The sequence below is a fragment of the Fistularia commersonii genome, unplaced genomic scaffold (assembly GCF_037954325.1).
Source record: "Fistularia commersonii isolate RoL2024-O1a breed Wild unplaced genomic scaffold, RoL_Fcom_v1.0 HiC_scaffold_181, whole genome shotgun sequence".
Taxonomy (NCBI): Eukaryota; Metazoa; Chordata; class Actinopteri; order Syngnathiformes; family Fistulariidae; genus Fistularia; species Fistularia commersonii.
Genome location: NW_028234138.1, coordinates 1 through 18,409, shown reverse-complemented (window position 1 = coordinate 18,409; position 18,409 = coordinate 1). Strand labels below are relative to the sequence as shown.

General features: G+C 47.7%; 3 protein-coding genes across 6 annotated transcripts; 1 reads left to right on the top strand and 2 right to left on the bottom strand.

Annotated features, from left to right (window-relative positions):
- Positions 1 to 112: 112 nt before the first annotated feature.
- On the bottom strand, positions 113 to 6,418 carry LOC147211578 (protein argonaute-3-like; the record flags this gene model as incomplete). The annotated part of the gene is made up of 7 exons (XM_086143612.1): positions 6,241 to 6,418; positions 5,927 to 6,094; positions 4,587 to 4,758; positions 4,376 to 4,496; positions 4,062 to 4,270; positions 328 to 464; positions 113 to 247 (listed from the first exon to the last, which is right to left on the bottom strand). Coding segments are annotated over exons 2-7 (793 nt in total), but the record flags the coding sequence as incomplete, so codon positions are not given.
- A 493-nt stretch (positions 6,419 to 6,911) lies between these two features.
- Positions 6,912 to 15,267, top strand: LOC147211577 (S-acyl fatty acid synthase thioesterase, medium chain-like). 4 transcript variants are annotated; one of them, XM_086143616.1, is made up of 6 exons: positions 6,912 to 7,018; positions 7,117 to 7,300; positions 12,016 to 12,154; positions 12,253 to 12,615; positions 12,704 to 12,786; positions 14,958 to 15,267. In XM_086143616.1, the coding sequence occupies exons 2-6, from the start codon at positions 7,171 to 7,173 to the stop codon at positions 15,098 to 15,100; spliced, it is 858 nt and encodes a 285-aa protein (XP_085999742.1). In that variant the 5' UTR covers positions 6,912 to 7,018; positions 7,117 to 7,170; the 3' UTR covers positions 15,101 to 15,267. The 4 variants fall into 4 exon arrangements, with proteins under 4 accessions (XP_085999742.1, XP_085999743.1, XP_085999741.1 ...); XM_086143617.1 differs by lacking the exon at positions 6,912 to 7,018 and having other exon boundaries at positions 7,044 to 7,300; positions 12,253 to 12,352; positions 12,446 to 12,615; XM_086143615.1 differs by lacking the exon at positions 6,912 to 7,018 and having other exon boundaries at positions 7,044 to 7,300.
- Positions 15,183 to 18,396, bottom strand: LOC147211576 (sodium/hydrogen exchanger 3-like). The gene is made up of 11 exons (XM_086143613.1): positions 18,310 to 18,396; positions 18,029 to 18,231; positions 17,583 to 17,672; positions 17,435 to 17,505; positions 17,218 to 17,347; positions 17,003 to 17,136; positions 16,738 to 16,861; positions 16,493 to 16,666; positions 16,257 to 16,302; positions 16,087 to 16,170; positions 15,183 to 16,011 (listed from the first exon to the last, which is right to left on the bottom strand). The coding sequence occupies exons 2-11, from the start codon at positions 18,206 to 18,208 to the stop codon at positions 15,710 to 15,712; spliced, it is 1,335 nt and encodes a 444-aa protein (XP_085999739.1). The 5' UTR covers positions 18,209 to 18,231; positions 18,310 to 18,396; the 3' UTR covers positions 15,183 to 15,709.
- Positions 18,397 to 18,409: the final 13 nt, after the last annotated feature.

Below are 18,409 nucleotides of genomic sequence, written 5' to 3'. Positions count from 1 at the left end.
AAGACCTTCATACAGAGAGAGGAGGAACTCTTTTTCACCTCTTTTGTGCACCAAATGAAACTGATACTGACTGAGGACCAGCAAAGCAGGTCCTGACCAGCAGAGCCATCACCTTTAATCTCCTTGGTGAACTTCACCCTGTGGGAGTCGGTGAGGGGCCGTGGCTGCTCGTCGATGTTGTGGATGTCCAGGACCTCGCACATGAACTGGATGACCTGCTGGGCTTTGTAGAAGGCTGTGGCTGACACTGCAAGGTGGGGGGGGACAGGGAACTGTTGAGCCTTGGAAAGGAAGGTTCCTACGGAGAAGACGGGGCTCGAATCTCACCGTCGATGTTGAGCATCATCTTCCACATGGCTGGTCGCACGGACTGATGGAAACCGAACCACACCTCTCTTCCTCCGCCCAGAGGGTGGTCGTAGTCCTTTGGAGAGGAGAAGAAGGATCGTCCCACAGGGGTGTACCTGGTGACCAGAGGGGGCGCAGAGGTGACCCAGAGGTCGGCAGGGACTCGAGTCTTTCAAGCAGAGCTTGAAGAGGCTTCTCCTGAGGGAGCAACATCCAGCTTGCTGTTCCCTCTTAGCTGCTAGCTCTAACAGCTAACACTTCTTCTTTCGGCTTTTCCCGTCAGGGGTCGCCACAGCGAGTCAACTTTCTCCATCTAACCTTATTCTATGTATCCTCCTCTCTAACACCAACTACCTTCATATCCTCTCTCACTACATCCATAAATCTTCTCTTTTGTCTTCCTCGAGACCTCTTGCCTGGCAGCTCCCATTCCAGCATCCGTCTACCAATATACTCACTATCCCTCCTTTGTACATGACCGAACCATCTCAGTCTGGCTTCTCTGACCTTCTCTCCAAAACATCTAACATGTGCTGTTCCTCTGATAGACTCATTCCTGATCCTATCCATCCTAGTCACTCCCAAAGAGAATCTCAACATCTTCATCTCTGCAACCCCAAGGTCAGCCTCCTGTCTTTTCGTCATTGTAAATGTTTCTAGGCCATACAGCATCGCTGGTCTCCCCACTGTCTTGCACACCTTTCGTTTTATTCTGGCCGATAGTCTTCTATCACATAGTACCCCTGACACATTTCTCCACCAATTCCAACCTGCTTGGACCCGTCTCTTCACCTCTTTTCCAAACTCTCCGTTGCTCTGGACTGTTGACCCCAAGTACCTGAAATCCTCGAACTTCTTGATCTCCACTCCCTGTAGCCTCACCTTTCAACCCGAGTTCCTCTCATTCACACACATAAATTCTATCTTGCTGCGACTAACTTTCATTCCTCTCCTTTGCAGAGCATACCTCCACCTCTCTAGATTTTCCTCTACCTGTTGTCTGCTCTCGCTACAGATCACAATGTCATCTGCAAACATCTTGGTCCATGGGGATTCCTGTCTAACCTCATCTGTCAGCCTGTCCATCACCATTGCGAACAAGAAGGGGCTCAGAGCTGATCCCTGATGGAGTCCCACTTCCACTTTGAACTTCTCTGTTACCCCTACAGCACATCGTACCACTGTCTAACACCTAGTATACATGTCCTGCACCAGTTTAACATACTTCTCTGCCACTCCAGACTTCCTCATACAATACCAGAACTCCTCTCTTGGCACCCTGTCATTTTCTAGGTCTACAAAACACAATGCAGCTCCCTCTGGCCTTCTCTGTACTGCTCTATTAGTATTCTCAAAGCAAATACTGAATCTGTAGTACTCTTTCTAGGCATGGAGCCATACTGCTGTTCACAAATGCTGACTTCTGCTCTCAGTTTAGTTTCCACTACTCTTTTCCATAACTTCATCGTATGGTTCATCAACTTTATCCCTCTATAGCTGCCGCAATTCTGCATTATTCTTAAGAATAGGCACCATCACACTTTGTCTCCATTCTTCAGGCATCTTCTCTTGAAGATCCTGTTGAATAATCGAATCAGAAACTCTACCGCTGCCTATCCTGGACACTTCCACACCTCCACAGGTATATCATCAGGACCAACTGCTTTTCCACTCTTCATCCTCCTCAATGCCTTCCTCACTTCAATTTTCCTAATTTGTGCTACTTTATGGTCTACAATAGTTCCACATTCATCAGCTCTTCCTTGTCACCAGAGTCATCCTATAAACCACAATCTTATGCTGTCTGGCTACACTCTTACCTACAACTACTTTGCAGTCACTGATCTCTTTCAGGTTACCTCGTCTATACAAGATGTAGTCTACCTGCCTGCTCCTACCTCCACTCTTATAAGTTACCCTATGATCCTGTTTTTTCTGGAATAAAGGTTAATTTCCATCCTTTTTGCAAAGACGACCACCATCCGTCCTTCTGCATTCCTACCCTGTTTACCAAATCTGCCCATCACTTCTTCATCCCCTCTGTTGCCTTCGCCAACATGTCCATTGAAGTCTGCACCAATTACCACTCTCTCATTTCTGGGAATATTCTGTATCACTTCATCTAACTCATTCCAGAACTTCTCCTTCTTTTCAAAGTCACATCCCACCTGCGGGGCATAGCCACTAACAACACTGAGCATCGCACCTTCAATTTCCAGTTTCAGACTCACAAGTCTATCGACATTCTTTTCACCTCCAGAAGGTTCCTAACAAACTCCTCCTTCAAGATAACTCCTACTCCATTTCTCTTCTTGTCAGTACCATGATAGTACAACTTAAAGCCTGCTCCTAGGCTTCTACCCTTAGTACCTTTCCACCTGGTCTCCTGGACACACAGTATATCCACCTTCCTTCTCTGCATCATGTCAACCAACTCTCTTCTTTTTCCTGTCAGAGTCCCGATATTCAAAGTCCCTACCCTCAGTCCCAGGCTCTTTCCTTTCCTCCTCTCTCTCTGCTTCTGAACATGCCTTCCCCCTCTTCTTCTTTGACCTGCAGTGGTCAAATTTCCATTAGTACCCTGTAGGTCATCAGCATCAATGGAGGTCGTTGTTAACCCGTCCCTCTATCGATCTGGTACGATCTGGTTATCATGTTTGGTTCAAATGTTTGGTTTTGGCAAACGTTTTACACCGAATGCCCTTCCTGACGCAACCCTCTGCATTTATCCGGGCTTGGGACCGGCTCAGGGAGACACTGCTCTGTGCCCCACCGAGGCTGGCTCGGGGAGTCACCGACCAGTGCCGCCCCGAGGCTGCATTCTCTTACAGCTTACACGTTATGAGAAAACCTGCGCTGCACACAAAATCAAAATCCAACCAGAACTGAAAGTATAAATTACAATTCATTCTGTACCATTTTGCATACTTAGAGAGTGACAGGCGACTGGTCAGCCAATGAGATGATGCAGTCTAAAGGTATTGCAGGTAACCAATGGCATCCTTAATGCAAACCCCTCACAATAATGCCAAAACGAACAGGCAGTGGCACATCCACCCACCAAAGTAAAAAAAAAGGCTCTTGAGTTAGATTTTATTTTTTATCGAGGGAAAAGGGTCTGCTCTGCAAAAACAAAGTAGCTGCTGAGGGAAAAGTGCGGATGGGACGGACGCTGGACCACCTCAAGCGTCAGATTCAGCACAAAAGGAGTTGCGGTTGGAATTCCATGAATCTGGTCAAAGTGTACAACAAAATGCGCTGACAGGAAAAATAAGGGGAAAATTAAGTCTATCATCAGATTTGTGCTTATCTAGTATCATTGATTAAGAATTTTCATATATGGATTTTATTTTTACTAGCTCATGTGTAGTAGGAATTGTGTTATTATATATTTTACAAAGAGTAAAGGAGCAGGACTCTCTCACCCAGTGAACAGCAGGAGTTGTTCACTGAGCTTCATACACTGAAACTAATACTTGTAACACAAGTTGGAGCTTTATATTAAAAAAAAAAAAAAAAAGTGTGAGAAAGAATGTTCTCAAAAATCGGCGTTTCTGACCATTTCGGTTCGCAGTTCATGTAAGGCAGGTTAAAATAAATAGAATTATATCTCCAACGCAAACAACACATGAAAAATTTGAGGGAATATTGATTCAACTAGATGCATAAAAACCAGAAGGACATTCTTTTGAGACTTCCGGAAGGTGTCTTACTTCATGGAGGGCAGGTGCCGAAGCACCACGTCCACAGCGTGCACAGGGTTGGTACTCAGGGGCTTCTCAAGGTCCAGCGGTTCAGCTACGCCCTGTCCTGTCAGGACCTCATGGAGCAGGTGCCAGCTGACCAGCGACACAAACCTCATGGTCACCTTAAAGGGGCGGTCCTTGCCCCCCTCACCTGGCAGAGTGACGTCCAGGTCGACCTAGAAAGGGGGGGCCTGTCACTGAGGTTTCCTCGTGTTGCTTCCTGACCTACCTGAGGTGATGGGCTGAGATCGAGGTAGTTTTATGTCCAAAGAGGCTCCTACCCCGCCAGAGGCCACAGGCAGCGGGGTCGCCGTGTAGAGGCTCCTTTTCCCATCGTAGACAGGTAGACGTTCTCCAAAGATGGTCACCTTGAAATGCTGCACCATGGAATCCACCACCTCTCTGCAAACAACAAATGAAAACCGCTCCGGCTTTTCTGTCTTTGCAGACAACAAAACGAAAGCCTTTTCTGGACACATCTCAAGTTGTTACCTGTTAACCCGGCGGGGACATTTTTCAGGCTTGATGTCCACTTCGTACAGGTAGACATCGATCTTGGGGATCTCCACCTGGAAGCAGTTAGCAAGAAGCTTGATGGCCTTTCCAACGGTGCCATAGCCTGGTCTCCGGGGCAATGAGAAGAGTGCTTGGGCTCCAACGGCTCCTGAAACAAGACATGACACAGCACATGTCTGCTCTTATGGATTTGTAAAACACACACACTTTAACAGCTACAGGATCAACATTTGAACCCTAAGTAGGACTGGTCTGGCCCTTGCGGTGAAGAAGAACGTTCTGGAAACATCTGTGACACAGAAAGCTGAAGGTCAACTGACAATAAGGAGATAGAACCAACGTTCTGAGAGCAACAATACCTGGTGGAGCAGGAAGGAAGTTTAGGGAGGAGAGGGGGTGGAGGCATCGCTGCCGAAGACTGATGTTGGTGCTTTGGTTTACTGTGAGTTTGCCAAAAGACTGCAGCAGGGTGACCTTTGACCTATGATGTGCCTGACAGACAGAGGCACGGGCAGATACCCCCCACACTAACAAGAAACTCCGATTTAAAATGGCCAAAGTAGAAGGTACGCAATCACGGGGGGCTACACACACAGTTCTAATGACAAGGTTACAGTGAAATAATTCAATAGTTCATTCATTCAGGGTCTGTTCTTTCAATAATGTACTGAGGGACAGGGTGGGGTTAGAGGTCTCCACTGAACTCCCTGCATTTTCTTGCAGCTGTGGGAGGAACCCGGAGTATCTGGAGGAATGTACCGTGAAGATGAGAATGAACTGAATGTTGGGATGGAAACACATGACATCTTCAGGAAGAGAAGCCCAGCAGTTTCAGCTCCTGTTGGGGTCAAAGGTCGACTCTACGCAAGAAACCCAGAGTGTAATACCCTTCTGGATGATGCATCCCAGGTCACCTGATCTTTCTAATTGTTGCCATGGCAAACTCGGCCATGTGCTGACACTTTCTCCGAGGCAAATGGACCCATGGTCTCAGGAGAAGGATTCTTGCGTACCCATACATAAACTCTGTGGGCCTGCAGACCCCTGTGAAAAACATCTCCACAGTGAGGTGGCCGGATCATGAACTGGAGAAGTCCCCCAAGCTCCATACATGCTGGAAGCATTTCTTGGTGGGGAGAAGGGGTTATGGCCGCAGCTGCTGTGATCCCATCCCCCAGCATCTCCCCGAAAGCCTCTTAGCTTCAGCCACACCTGACGGGCCCCCGCCTGTCAGTGACAGGGTGGGGGTTTCTTTGGACCGTCTCCACTCACCCCTTCACCGGGGGCCACCCTGAAAATAAGCCCGGGGGTCCCACCTGTTGTTCCGATGTCCATTCATGAGGTCTCGGTCCGGGCGTCCCGGTTCCACGGCTCGGCCCCCCCGCGGTGCTCCTCCCGGATCCGGCTCCGGCTCTCCGCTCCCTCACCGGGGCGCTGATAGCTCAGAGTCGCGGGAAATATCGTCTTGCCGTCGGGCCAGGGGGCTGGAAGATGACACGGTGATTATTTTCGGAGCCGGCCGGCGATCGGTAGCCACTCGCCCCGGGGAGCGTTAGCCGCTTACAGCCTACTAGCAAGAACCGTAACATCCGGGGGACGGTTGACATTTGAGGCCGGTGCCGATCGTTACCTGGGCGGAAACCGGACTCGCTGTTTCGCGGTTTTTACGTGACAGCCCAGCGATCTCCACTCTTGGAAGCCGTGCGGGTCGACAGACGCCCGGAGTCCGCCTCGGAGAGAACCAGGAACCGGCCTGGAGCCGCCCCGACACCGCCCTCCCTACCGCCAGCGTAATGCTCGTAGTTGTAGCTACGCGCTACATCTGGTTTGCCCCTTCAAAATAAAATACACTCACTCCTGGCTCCGCGTCGTGTCAACCGGAAGTGTTCATCATTTATGTACTTTAATGACACAGTTTAGTTATAATAATTCAATTGGTTCAATACAATTTTGAAAATTGTTTACAAAAGAATAAGGAAAGCTGTGTAGGATAAATGAGGATTTCAGACCCTTGTCTGGGCTACGCCTCTCAACGATTTTTGTAATCGTCTCATCTAAATACGACCGACTTGATAGAGCAGCGGCCGCCTCGCTCCTCCTCCACCGAGGGGAATCCGTCAGGAAGCGGAAACTGGAGAAGTGGCGTCACGTCCGAGGACCCCCCCCCCCCCTGCGATACGTCATGTGTAAACGTTCGACGTTTACCGCTGATCTAGCTTTTCTTCGAAATCTTAAGTGTACCTCGTTGTCAGGTCGGTGATATGAAGTACTGTGAGCCCCAAATGAATCCCCCCTTGTATCTCCGGTGGGTTCTTCCCCGTGTGTAGCTGCACCGTCCACGCTGTAGATGTCTCCACGGTGCATAGCATCGAGATGACAGCGACCATAGAAGAATAAAAACAGGACGCGTGAGGATCTTATCATTGACACACACACACACACACACACACACACACACACAGAAGTGTGTTTCAGGTCCACGGTGACGCTTCGACTTCTGCCACAGCGGCAAGAACGGTCTGGCACGGATTCCTGTCCTGGATTTTTCTCCTGAGTACAGATGGAGAAGGTGATCAACTGCTTCAAGCCGAGGCCGGATGCTGCGGCCCGGCTGGTGTGCTTCCCCTGGGCTGGGGGGGGCTCCATACACTTTGCACGCTGGGGAAACGTCCTCAACTCCTCTATCGAAGGTAAGACCTAAAGGTGGATCTCTCTGGTCGCCTGGGCCTGGATCAGATCATTAACAGTTCAGTTAACCCAGGAGAAGGTGATAGATGGATCAGACATGGAGATTCTGTTTAATCCTCCTGAAAGGCATTTAGAGCTGCAATCCCATAATATTATGGAATTGTAAAACGAATACATTCCCAAAAAATACAATCCCATAATATTATGGGATTGTAAAAAAAAAACGAATGAAATTGGTGCATATGCACCAATTTTATATATTTTTTTTCTTGCTGCAATACTTCTTAGCATCACCGGATGCAGGTCCTTTCTAATGTCCAGTCTTCTTCCCTTGACCTGGTGTCACCTGCTCATCACTCCATTCTTTCCCAAAGTGAATGTAACATTTAGCCTGCCATCTATGCTAGCAAGTGAAGAAAACTACTGCTACAAACTTAGACACTAACTCGCAAAATTTGTGTAACCATATTATTTGTCATTATGTTGGCACAAATCTGGTTATATACCAGCTTATAAGTATGAGTAAATAAGCAACAAATGACACTCGGGCATATCTCGGAAATGTCTTTTCCATGCCTGAAGATCCTCTTCTCCCCCCAACATACCAGGGGATCTGGAGGCCTGCTGGACCTGCATGGAGGATTTGTGATGGACAAGATAAGATAATACTTATTTGATCCCCATTGGGGAAATTTGTTTGTCACAGCAGTGCAACAATAACAAGATCAATAAATATGAATATAAATAGAAGAGACAATTAAAAGGACTAAACAGGATGAGAGTGGAATGACATGACATTAGGACGTGACATATGTGACCTCTAGTTCTGCCTGCTGTCTTTTGGTCATTGTAACAGTTTCCAGTCCATACATCATCGCTGGTCTCACCACTGTCTTGTACACCTTTCCTTTTATTCTGGCTGAAAGTCTTCTATCACATAGAACCCCTGACACTTTTCTCCACCCATTCCAACCTGCTTGGACCCGTCTCTTCACCTGTTTTCTGCACTCTCCGTTGCTCTGGACTGTTGACCCTAAGTACCTGAAATCCTCCAGCTTCTTGATCTCCACTCCCTGTAGCCTCACCGTTCCACCCGAGTTCCCCTCATTCACACACATATATTCTGTCTTGCTGCGACTAACTTTCATTCCTCTCCTTTCCAGAGCATACCTCCACCTCTCTAGATTTTCCTCTACCTGTTGTCTGCTCTCACTACAGATCACAATGTCATCCGCAAACATCATGGTCCATGGGGATTCCTGTCTAACCTCATCTGGCAGCCTATCCATCACCATTGCGAACAAGAAGGGGCTCAGAGCTGATCCCTGATGGAGTCCCACCTCCACCTTGAACTTCTCTGTTACCCCTACAGCACATCGTACCAGTGTCTCACAGCTAGCATACATGTCCTGCACCAGTCTAACATACTTCTCTGCCACTCAAGACTTCCTCACACAATACCAGAGCTCCTCTCTTGGCACCTTGCTTTTTCTAGGTCTACAAAAACACAATGCAGCTCCCTCTGGCCTTCTATGTACTTCTCTATTAGCATTCTCAATGCAAATACTGCATCTGTAGTACTCTTCCTAGGCATGAAGCCATACTGCTGTTCACAAATGCTGACTTCTGCTCTCAGTTTAGTTTCCACTACTCTTTCCCATAACTTCATTGTATAGCTCATCAACTTTATCCCTCTATAGTTGCCACAATTCTGCACATCCCCTTTGTTCTAATAGGCACCATCACACTTTGTCTCCATTCTTCAGGCATCTTCTCACTCTCTAAGATCCTATTGAATAATCTAGTCAGTAAATCTAACACTGCCTCTCCTAGACACTTCCATACCTCCACAGGTGTACCATCAGGACTAACTGCTTTTCTACTCTTCACCCTCTTCAATGCCTTCCTCACTTCACTTTTACTAATTTGTGCTACTTTATGGTCTACAATAGTTCCACATTCATCAGCTCTTCAAAGTACTCTTTCTATCTTACCATCACTCTTCTAGCATCTGTCAATACGTTTCCCTCTCTGTCCTTAATCACCCGGACCCGTTGTACATCCTTTCCATCTTTATCTCTCTGTTTCGTCAACCTGTATAGATCATTCTCACCCTCCTTACTATCCAACTGAGCATACAGGTCATCGTATGCCCTTTGTTTTGCCGTTGCTACTTCTATCCTTACCTTACACTGTATCTCCCTGTACTCCTGTCTGTTCTAGTCAGTCTTTTGTGCTGCCGCTTTCTCTGTATATACTCCTGCACTCCCTCATTCCACCACCAAGTCTCTTTATCTACTTTCCCTCCAGATGACACACCAAGAACTCTTCTATCTGTCTCCCTAATAACACTAGCTGTTGTTGTCCAATCATGTGGGAGCTCACCCTGACCACCCAGACCCTTTCTCAACTTGTCCCTGAAAACCATGCAACACTCCCTTTTCAGCTTCTACCACTTTGTCCTCTGCTCTGCCTTTGTCCTCTTCATCTCCCTTGTCACCAGAGTCATCCTACAAACCACCATCCTATGCTGTCTAGCTACACTCTCACCTTCAACTACTTTGCAGTCACTGATCTCTTTCAGGTTACCTCATCTATACAAGATGTAGTCTACCTGCCTGCTCCTACCTCCGCTCTTATAAGTTACCCTATGTTCCTGTTTTTTCTGGAAAAAGGTGTTCACTACTCCCATTTCCATCCTTTTTGCAAAATCTACCACCATCACTTCTTCACCCCCTCTGTTGCCTTCACCAACATGTCCATTGAAGTCTGCACCAATTACCACTCTCTCATTTCTGGGAATACTCTGTATCACTTCATCTAACTCATTCCAGAACTTCTCCTTCTTTTCAAATTCACACCCCACCTGCGGGGCATAGCCACTTACAACATTGAGCGTCACACCTCCAATTTTCAGTTTCAGACTCATAAGTCCATTTGACTTTCTTTTCACCTCCAAGACATTCCCAACAAACTCCTCCTTCAAGATAACTCCTACTCCATTTCTCTTCTTGTCAGTACCATAATAGTACAACTTAGTACAAAACCTGCTCCTAAGCTTCTAGCCTTACTTCCTTTCCACCTGGTCTGCTGGACACACAGTATATCCACCTTCCTTCTCTGCATCATGTCAACCAACTCTCTTCTTTTTCCTGTCAGAGTCCCGATATTCAAAATCCATACTCTCAGTCCCAGACTCTTTCCTTTCCTCCTCTTTCTCTGCTTCTGAACACGCACTCCTCCTCTTCTTCTTGTTCTTGTTCTGTGACCCACAGTGCCCCAATTTCCATTAGTACCCTGTAGGTCATCAGTACCAATGGCGGTCGTTGTTAACCCGGTCCACGACCGATCCGGTATGATATGGTTATGGTTGACTCGCATGTTTGGTTTTGGCAAAAGTTTTACGCCGGATGCCCTTCCTGACGCAACCCTCTGCATTTATCAGGGCTTGGGACCGGCACAGGGAGACACTGTGCACTCTGTGCCCCCCAAGGGAAGCTTGGAGAGACACGGGCCAGTGCCGCCCTGAGGTTGCATCGGAGATAATGATTTATACGGGTTGGCAAAACAGAGAGAGGGAAAGGATAGTGAGGGAAATGTAGTGACAGATGCCAGATGAGTGATGGGAAGATGGAAAGAATACTTTGAAGAGCTGATGAACGAGGGAGAAGGGGTAGAAGGGATAACAATTGTAGACCACAATGTAGTAGATTAATAAAGGTGAAGTGAGGAGGGCACTGAAGAGGATGAAGAACAGTACAGGTTGTCGTGTTTTTGAAGGTCGACATGTTAGACCTTCTGAGAACACTGATGTAATGATTGATTTAGTTTGTATTCTTTATTATTTTATTATTCTGATAAGCAGAAGCTGCTTATCAGAATATATAATTTACTGCCCTTTGCAATGGGACATAATTAATATCGAGTAGAAATAAGTTTAAGTTATCATTGGTTTGGCCCTCTAACACCATTCAGGTTTCTCATATGGCCCCTTGTAAAAATGAATTGCCCACCCCTGCTATAGAGGAATAAAGTTGACGAGTCATACAATAAAGTTATGGGAATGGGTCTTGGAAATTGGACTGAGTGGAGAAGTCAGCATTTGTGAGAAACAGTATGGTTCCATGCCTAGAGAGTACAACAGATGCAGTATTAGCTTTGAAGGAGTACAACAGATTCTAAATTTGCTTTGAAAGAGCACCACAGACTCAGTATTTGCTTTGCAGGAGTACAATAGATGCAGTATTTGCTTTCAAAAACCACTACAGATGCAGTATTTGCTCTAAGAATGTTGATAAAGAAGGTCAAAGGGAGCCGGATTGTGCCTTTGTAGATCAACAAAAAGCATACAACAGGGTGGCGAGAGAGGAACTCTGTCTCAGTATGAGGAAGACTGGAGTTGCAGAGAAGTTGTTACACTGGTCTGGGACATGTCTTTAAGCTGTGAGACAGTGATGAGGTGTGGAGTGTGGAATCTCGACACAAGACATCTCAGAGCCCAAAACTGAGAGGGAAAATAAGGTCAGATGAACTCCTGTGATGCTCTGTGCTCAGGTTAATCTAAAACACTGTTCTTTGTTTGATGTGGTGGTTTGAAGAGATCATCTCCTCAAGTTTAGAGCATGTTCTCATTTTCCATGAGGAGAATCTAGATTTGATGATGTGATGGACAGAGTGAGAACTTTCTGAAACTAAACCCGAGTTCCGTCTGCCTCAGTGCTTGCTGTCAGACTTCCTGGCCGGGAGAGTCGAGCCAAAGAGCCCTTCTTCCAGAACATGCAGCAGATCGTGGACGAGGTCATTGGACAGTTACTGCCTGCGCTGAGAGAGAGGCCCTTTGCTTTGTTTGGACACAGGTAGGAGAATGTGAAGGAATCCAAACCCAGGGAAGCAGCTGGGTTTACACTCGCTTACTGTTTTTTTTAAATGACGATTGCTTTTCTATTTTGATTAGCTTCGGTGCCTTCACCAGCTTCGCCTTTGCAGATGCTCTGAAGAAACGTCACCACCTGGAGCCTGTTCATGTTTTCCTGTCCGGTGCATCTGCGCCATACGTGAGGGCATACAGAACTCCTGACCTGTACAGATGCAGCCTGGTGATAGAACAAGTTCTGGTGCACTCCCTGTGTCTTTTGATTTGTCTCCAGTCAGAGATTCGACTCAAAGCCCCAAGGAGAAGCGACTTGTCAGATGAGGACTTTCTCCAGTGGCTGACCTCTGCTGGAGGAACTCCTCCTGAGCTGCTTGCCAACCCCGAAGTGCTGCAGCTTTTCCTTCCTGCCCTGAAGGCCGACCTGCACATCATGGAGAACTACCTGTGGGCTTGCAGACACCTTAGTCCAGTCTCCATGACTGTAAACCTATGATTCAGTACAAACACCTTCAGTGACTTTATTCTCCTGCAGATGTGAGAAACCAGACAGTGCGTTCCTCTCGTGCCCGGTCACCTGTCTGGATGGAAAGGACGATGCCCCTCATGACTTACAAGGTGAGTCCTCTCAGGTCCTGCAGGACCCAGGTATCACCCCCTGCCTGGATGGTTCAGAGCAAATACCCGATGTACTTCAACCACAAGGACTCAGAAATTTTGTTCCAGACAGTTCTCTTTAAAGAACCCAGTGCCCTTTATTCCTGAGGTTATAAGATACAAATCAGGCCACCGGCACAAGGATAGCGGTGAAAGTGACTGCAGTACACTACCAGTCCAGCAAGGGGTGGTAAGGGAAAAGAAAATTATTCTTCAGATATTAGCATGTAAGGAAGGGCAGGAGAACAGAGGCTGCAGTTGTTGAAGTAGCATGCTACTTTTGGAGCAGTCAGAAGGGCCCTGTGAAGCAGTTTCCATCTGAACAGGGTTAATGGATAGAGAGGAGGACAGCACTGCTCGTCTGCTGCCAGTCACCTGGGGATTGGCAGATCTAGCCAAAGCTGCTGGTCTGCATAGGGCAGCAGCTTCACTCCAACAACTGCACCATCCACCTGCAGCAAAGCAGCCCCAGAACTTCAATGAGCCTCCTCCATGTTTCACAGTTGGTATGGTTTTCTTCTCTTGCTCTGCTTCATGTTTGAGTCTGAGTGCAGAGCTGAGGTAACTTGCCTAAAAACTCCAGCTCTGTCTCCTCTGTCCTGAAGACACCTTCCTGGGAGATTTGTCGCTGGTCACTGTGCATTTTGCCAAATTCCAGTCTCTTCTTAACGATCCACTTTCAACAGTGGTGTCTGTATGTCTCCCACAAAGTTCACTTTGGCACAAACAGCTACGGACACTGATGCATCTTAACCTTGGACTTTACCTCTAACCTCTTTGGAGGTCTTTCTGGGCTCCCGCGGTAACATTCATATCATCTATCTCTTCAACCTGACATCAATGTTCTTCCTGTTGCCACATCCAGGAAGGTTGGCTACAGTCCCCTGGACTTTCAACTTCTGGATAATCTTTGCAGCTGCAGTCACAGGAATATCTAGCTGTTTGGAGATGGTCTGATATCTTTTACCTTTAACATGATTGTATTTATTTTTCTTTCTAACCTCTTGAAGCAACTGTCTCCATGGCTTTCTATGGTCCATGTTTGGCATGGCAAACAGCATAATGACTGTAATTCACCCTTAAAATGGGCAGACCTTGTGGGCAGTGCCCAACGTCTGAAAAAAGACTGTTGGCGACAGGCTGTTTCTTCTGGGGCAGCTTTATTTGCTGTTTAACACAACTGGATTGAACACACATAACCTTGACACCTGTCTGGCTGCTTTCAAGAGTAAGTTGTCAGCAAATTTTCTGCTTGTGAAGTCAGACAAGACTGAATTGATTATTGTTGGATCAGCGAGGCTGTCATCTGTACAATGTCACTCAGGAACCTTGGTGTGTCCTTTGATAGGATGATTTTTTTTTTCAACTTTTATATTAAAAAGAGGTCACCAGAATCACCCTCTGCCATTATAGAAACATCATTAAAGGATGCAGAGATCTTAATCCATGCATTTGTGACAAAATGACTGGATTATTGTTTTACCCGCAAGAGCGTCCAAGGCCTGCAAACTGTCCAGACGCAGCAACTCTGAGAGCAGACTTTAAGGTGCTGCTCCTCACCTATAAAGGCAATGCACCATCTATTCTATCTCACCTGATGAAGTCATATGTGCCTGGAGATGCTCTGCTCTCCCAGAGTTTCAGCTTTCTGGGTCACCAAGGTTCACAAAGACCTTTGGCCATAGGCTTCTTTATTTCATCCACCAACTCTGCGTTACATTTGCTTGCTGACATCAGCAGACCTCTCTGTTGATTATTAAAAGCAAAGCTGAAGACCCACTTGTTGTCCAAAAACATGCAGGACGTTCCTTGGAAAATGGGCTTATAGTACTGTACTGTGTTTCTGCCTCAGATGGTACTAGACATTGTCTCTCATGCAGGAAACAACCCACAAAGAAATCTGAGAAATGTTAAGTCCTGACATGTCTTACAGTCTACCTGTCTACCAATCTAACAGCGTACCAGTCGACTTTTCTGTCATGTCCATCAGGTGGTTCTTGTTGTGAATAAAGGCAGTCTTGTAGATCTTCGTCCAGCCCAGTGGGTTTGAAGGGTCTACATGAGGGCAGTGAGTGGCAGGTGGGGGGGCGCTCTTCTTTAATTACATCATTAACCTGTTTTTTGATTGACAGCTTGGAAGGACATGACCTCGGGGGACTTCACTGTCAGGATGCTGGATGGGAATCACTTCTACCTCAAAGATCCTGGAAACGAGAAGGTGATACTGGACTATATGACGAAAAACTTGGAGACACTGGAGATGGATGATCTATGATGAGATATCCATAGCTCTCTGCTGCATGGATGATCCCTGGAGATGGACAACTTCACTTTTCATAGAAAACATGCCCGTCATCTTTGTTAGAACGGAGTTTTAATCAGGTTTTATTTATTTCAGTGACTCTTAACTTCATGCCATTAAATAAACATCTCTCACCCTCAGCTGCTCAGGTTTCATACGTATCAGGCAGGTGACCTTTCATGATGAACCTGTCAGCATGAACCCTATGGTCCAGACCCTGGTTTAATCCTGTTCACTGACAGACGGAGTTATCAGCGTCAGTCAAACACCACACTGAGCTTCCTTTGAGAGGCAGCAGCTCCACACCGGTGGACATCTCAGAAGGCTGAGTGTCGTGGAGGCATCTTCAGTCTGTCAAGGCCGACATCCCTCCTCAAAAACACACACTGAGAATCAACTTTATTCACAGAAGAGGAAGAAGAAGGTGATTGGAAGTCTGTTCAAAGATCTTCATCCTGGATCCGGTGGACCAGAGGGGAGGAGCCTCTCCTCTGTTACGGACATCACAACCCAAGAAGCTTCTCCAGACCAGGCAGTCTCCTATCAGAACTTGGGTGCCAGTCTGCCCTTGGAGTATGGAGGTCACATGTAGCTGCCTGCACCAGGCGGTGGTGGCGGAGGAGTGGGTGGAGGCGCCAGCTCCTGTTCCTCCCTCCGCGATGCAGCCGGCGTGTCGGCAACCACGAAGGAGTCTGTAGAGCGGTTGCTGGTGCGAAGTGGGGCCAAGCGCCGCAGGTTGCCGGGTGTCCAGGGGAGCACAAGCTGCGCTCGCTGAGATGGCGCTACGGTGGTGGCATCCAGCTCAGCCTCAGCCAGCCAGGGTGGGATCTGCACTGAGGAAGTGTAGTCCAACTCGGGCATGAAGGCTGGATTCTCAATCCCATCTTAGGGAAGGAGCAGAGGGGAGGGTTTAGGAAGCTGAGAGGGGAAGGGGGAAGAGGGAGCAGACAAGAGCTTACCTCCAGCTCTATAGACCACCCTCATGGGGAAGGAGCTGGTGGACTCATACCCAGAGGCGCTGTCCCCTTCGGAGAACTGAAAATCTGATATAAGGGCTGGGTTTAGTACCAGGGTGACGCAGGAGTAACTGTCAGGTTGGAACTTCTTGCATCTGAAATGGGTAACTGACCTTCATCCCCGGACTGGCTGCTCAGGGTGGCCTTGCCGTTCTGCACCTGTGGAGGTCAAACCTAGTTACAACACTCTGGACTCAAGATAGACCAGCTCTGGATCAGACCTGAACCTGCATCGTGTCATACCATTCTGTTAGATAAGTGACGTCTACTACTCAATTAATTATACTGTGGGTTATAAAGCGGTAACTACAAAGGTCCTTAAGACCGTGCTCATGATAGGAGGCTCAACCTTCTGCTGCAGATCTTTCTTTGGGTGCTTTGTTATGGTTTTGTGCGGAGCGACTCCCATCTTTGCAGACTTGAAGGACTCCAACCGGCTTCTCATGGTCCTCTGGAAGATCTCCTGCACCTCGTTTTCATCCTTGTTGACCTCAAAGTGGCTGCGGCTGTACCTGTGTCGATGCTGGATCAGGAGATCATGGGATTAGCGATGAGAGGTTTTGCGTCAGCGGGCACAAGGCTGACACCGCTGACCTGTTTCCTGCCCTTGTAGAGGTGCTGCTGCAGCAGGTGGTGGCTGTTGAGGCCCTCAGTGTCCCTCATGCCCTGGATGGTCTGCTCGTGCATTTCCAGGCTCACTGAAGGCACCATGTCTCTCCTGCAGAGGCAACCTTCAGGTTGGTCCACGTGGCCACCAGGGAGCAGTGTTGTAAACACCCTCTCCTACCCCTAAACCCCTGTAATGTGGTGTCCTCAAGTTGTACTTCTCTGGTTATATGATCTAAGAGGGCTGCCTTACCTCGCCTCGTGATCCTCAGACATGTTGGCCATAATGTCCGGCATGGCATCTGAGAAATTGTCGCCAAGCTTTTTCTTGAAGTCGACAAACGCTGATTCATGTCTGATGAACTCCAGTGAGCCTCGACGTTCTCCCTGCGGGGCAGAAGGGCTCATTACACCAGCTTATCTGCACTTCTATCAAAAAACAACAACTTGGCAATTCCACATGCGCACCTCGGCCACATATGCCATGGCGTCCTGCAGATTCAGCTTGTGGAAGACGGTGAAGAGGCGGTCGCGGTTCTTCCTTGCTGACGGTTTCATCAAGACCCTTGACATCCACCCCTCCTCAAAATTATTCCACCTTCACAGCAAGAGAGCAGATCAGTACGGCCTGACGTAGCCCAATACACAAACACATCTTTGTGTCAGAAGAGGTGTCTTCACTTACTTGTCCCTCATGTAGTTGTGTCCTATTTGTCCAGAAATGTCTTCTATGGCAATGAGCAGGTGGTCAAACACCTGAGGAGCAGATAGACGGGATCAAACCCAGGCCCAGTAATGTCCCTTCACGTCTTGAAGAGGAAAACCATCTTTACCTTATTCTGGACTTTTTCTATCAGTGAGAGCTCCGTCATGGCAGCTCTCCTGACCTTCAGCCAGGTTACGAGAGGTTTCATCGTCACGCCCTACGACCAAAGCCACAGTTAGCTCCCCAGTAAAAGACTTGACAATGAACTCCAGCTGAAGCAAGTACTTGGGAAAGGACCTTCTCTGAATGCAGTGGAGGATGAGGAGGATCAGCACGGTGCCATAACCTCAGCATCATCTTCATCACTTGATAGACTACAGAACCTTTCTTTAATGACGCTTTTGGTGTTGGAAATATGTATTCAGTACTTATGATGGCCCCTGGTAGCTGAGGCTACCTGAGGCGACCTGTCATTGATCTACACTAACTCGGGGTGAGAAGATTGGCGTCTGTGGTCCTGCTTTATCCTAGTGCAACGTAACATTGGGGAGTTTGAGGTACTGCAGATGTTACCTGGAGGATGACAGTGAAATACACCACGATCAGGGTGGTGGAAATCATCAGATTCTTCTCCTTTATCTTGTGCTCATCCAACATAACCGCAAGGCCGTAGGCGACTGCCCCCCGCAGGCCTCCGTAGCTCATTATCACCTGGTCTATTACCTCCAAGGGAACAAGACGGAACTTGTTCATGATCCAGGTGAGGAAGAAGACACCTGTTTCACACACAGACACAATGTTCTCACACTTTCCCCGTAGAGCCTCCAGCATTGCTGATGAAGAAAAGACCTCACCGATGAATCGGTACACGAAGATGAAGAGGAGCGTGAGGAGGATGAAGCCTGTGTTCCACACCCAGATTTCCTTGTCAATGGCTGAGATGCCGAGGAACAC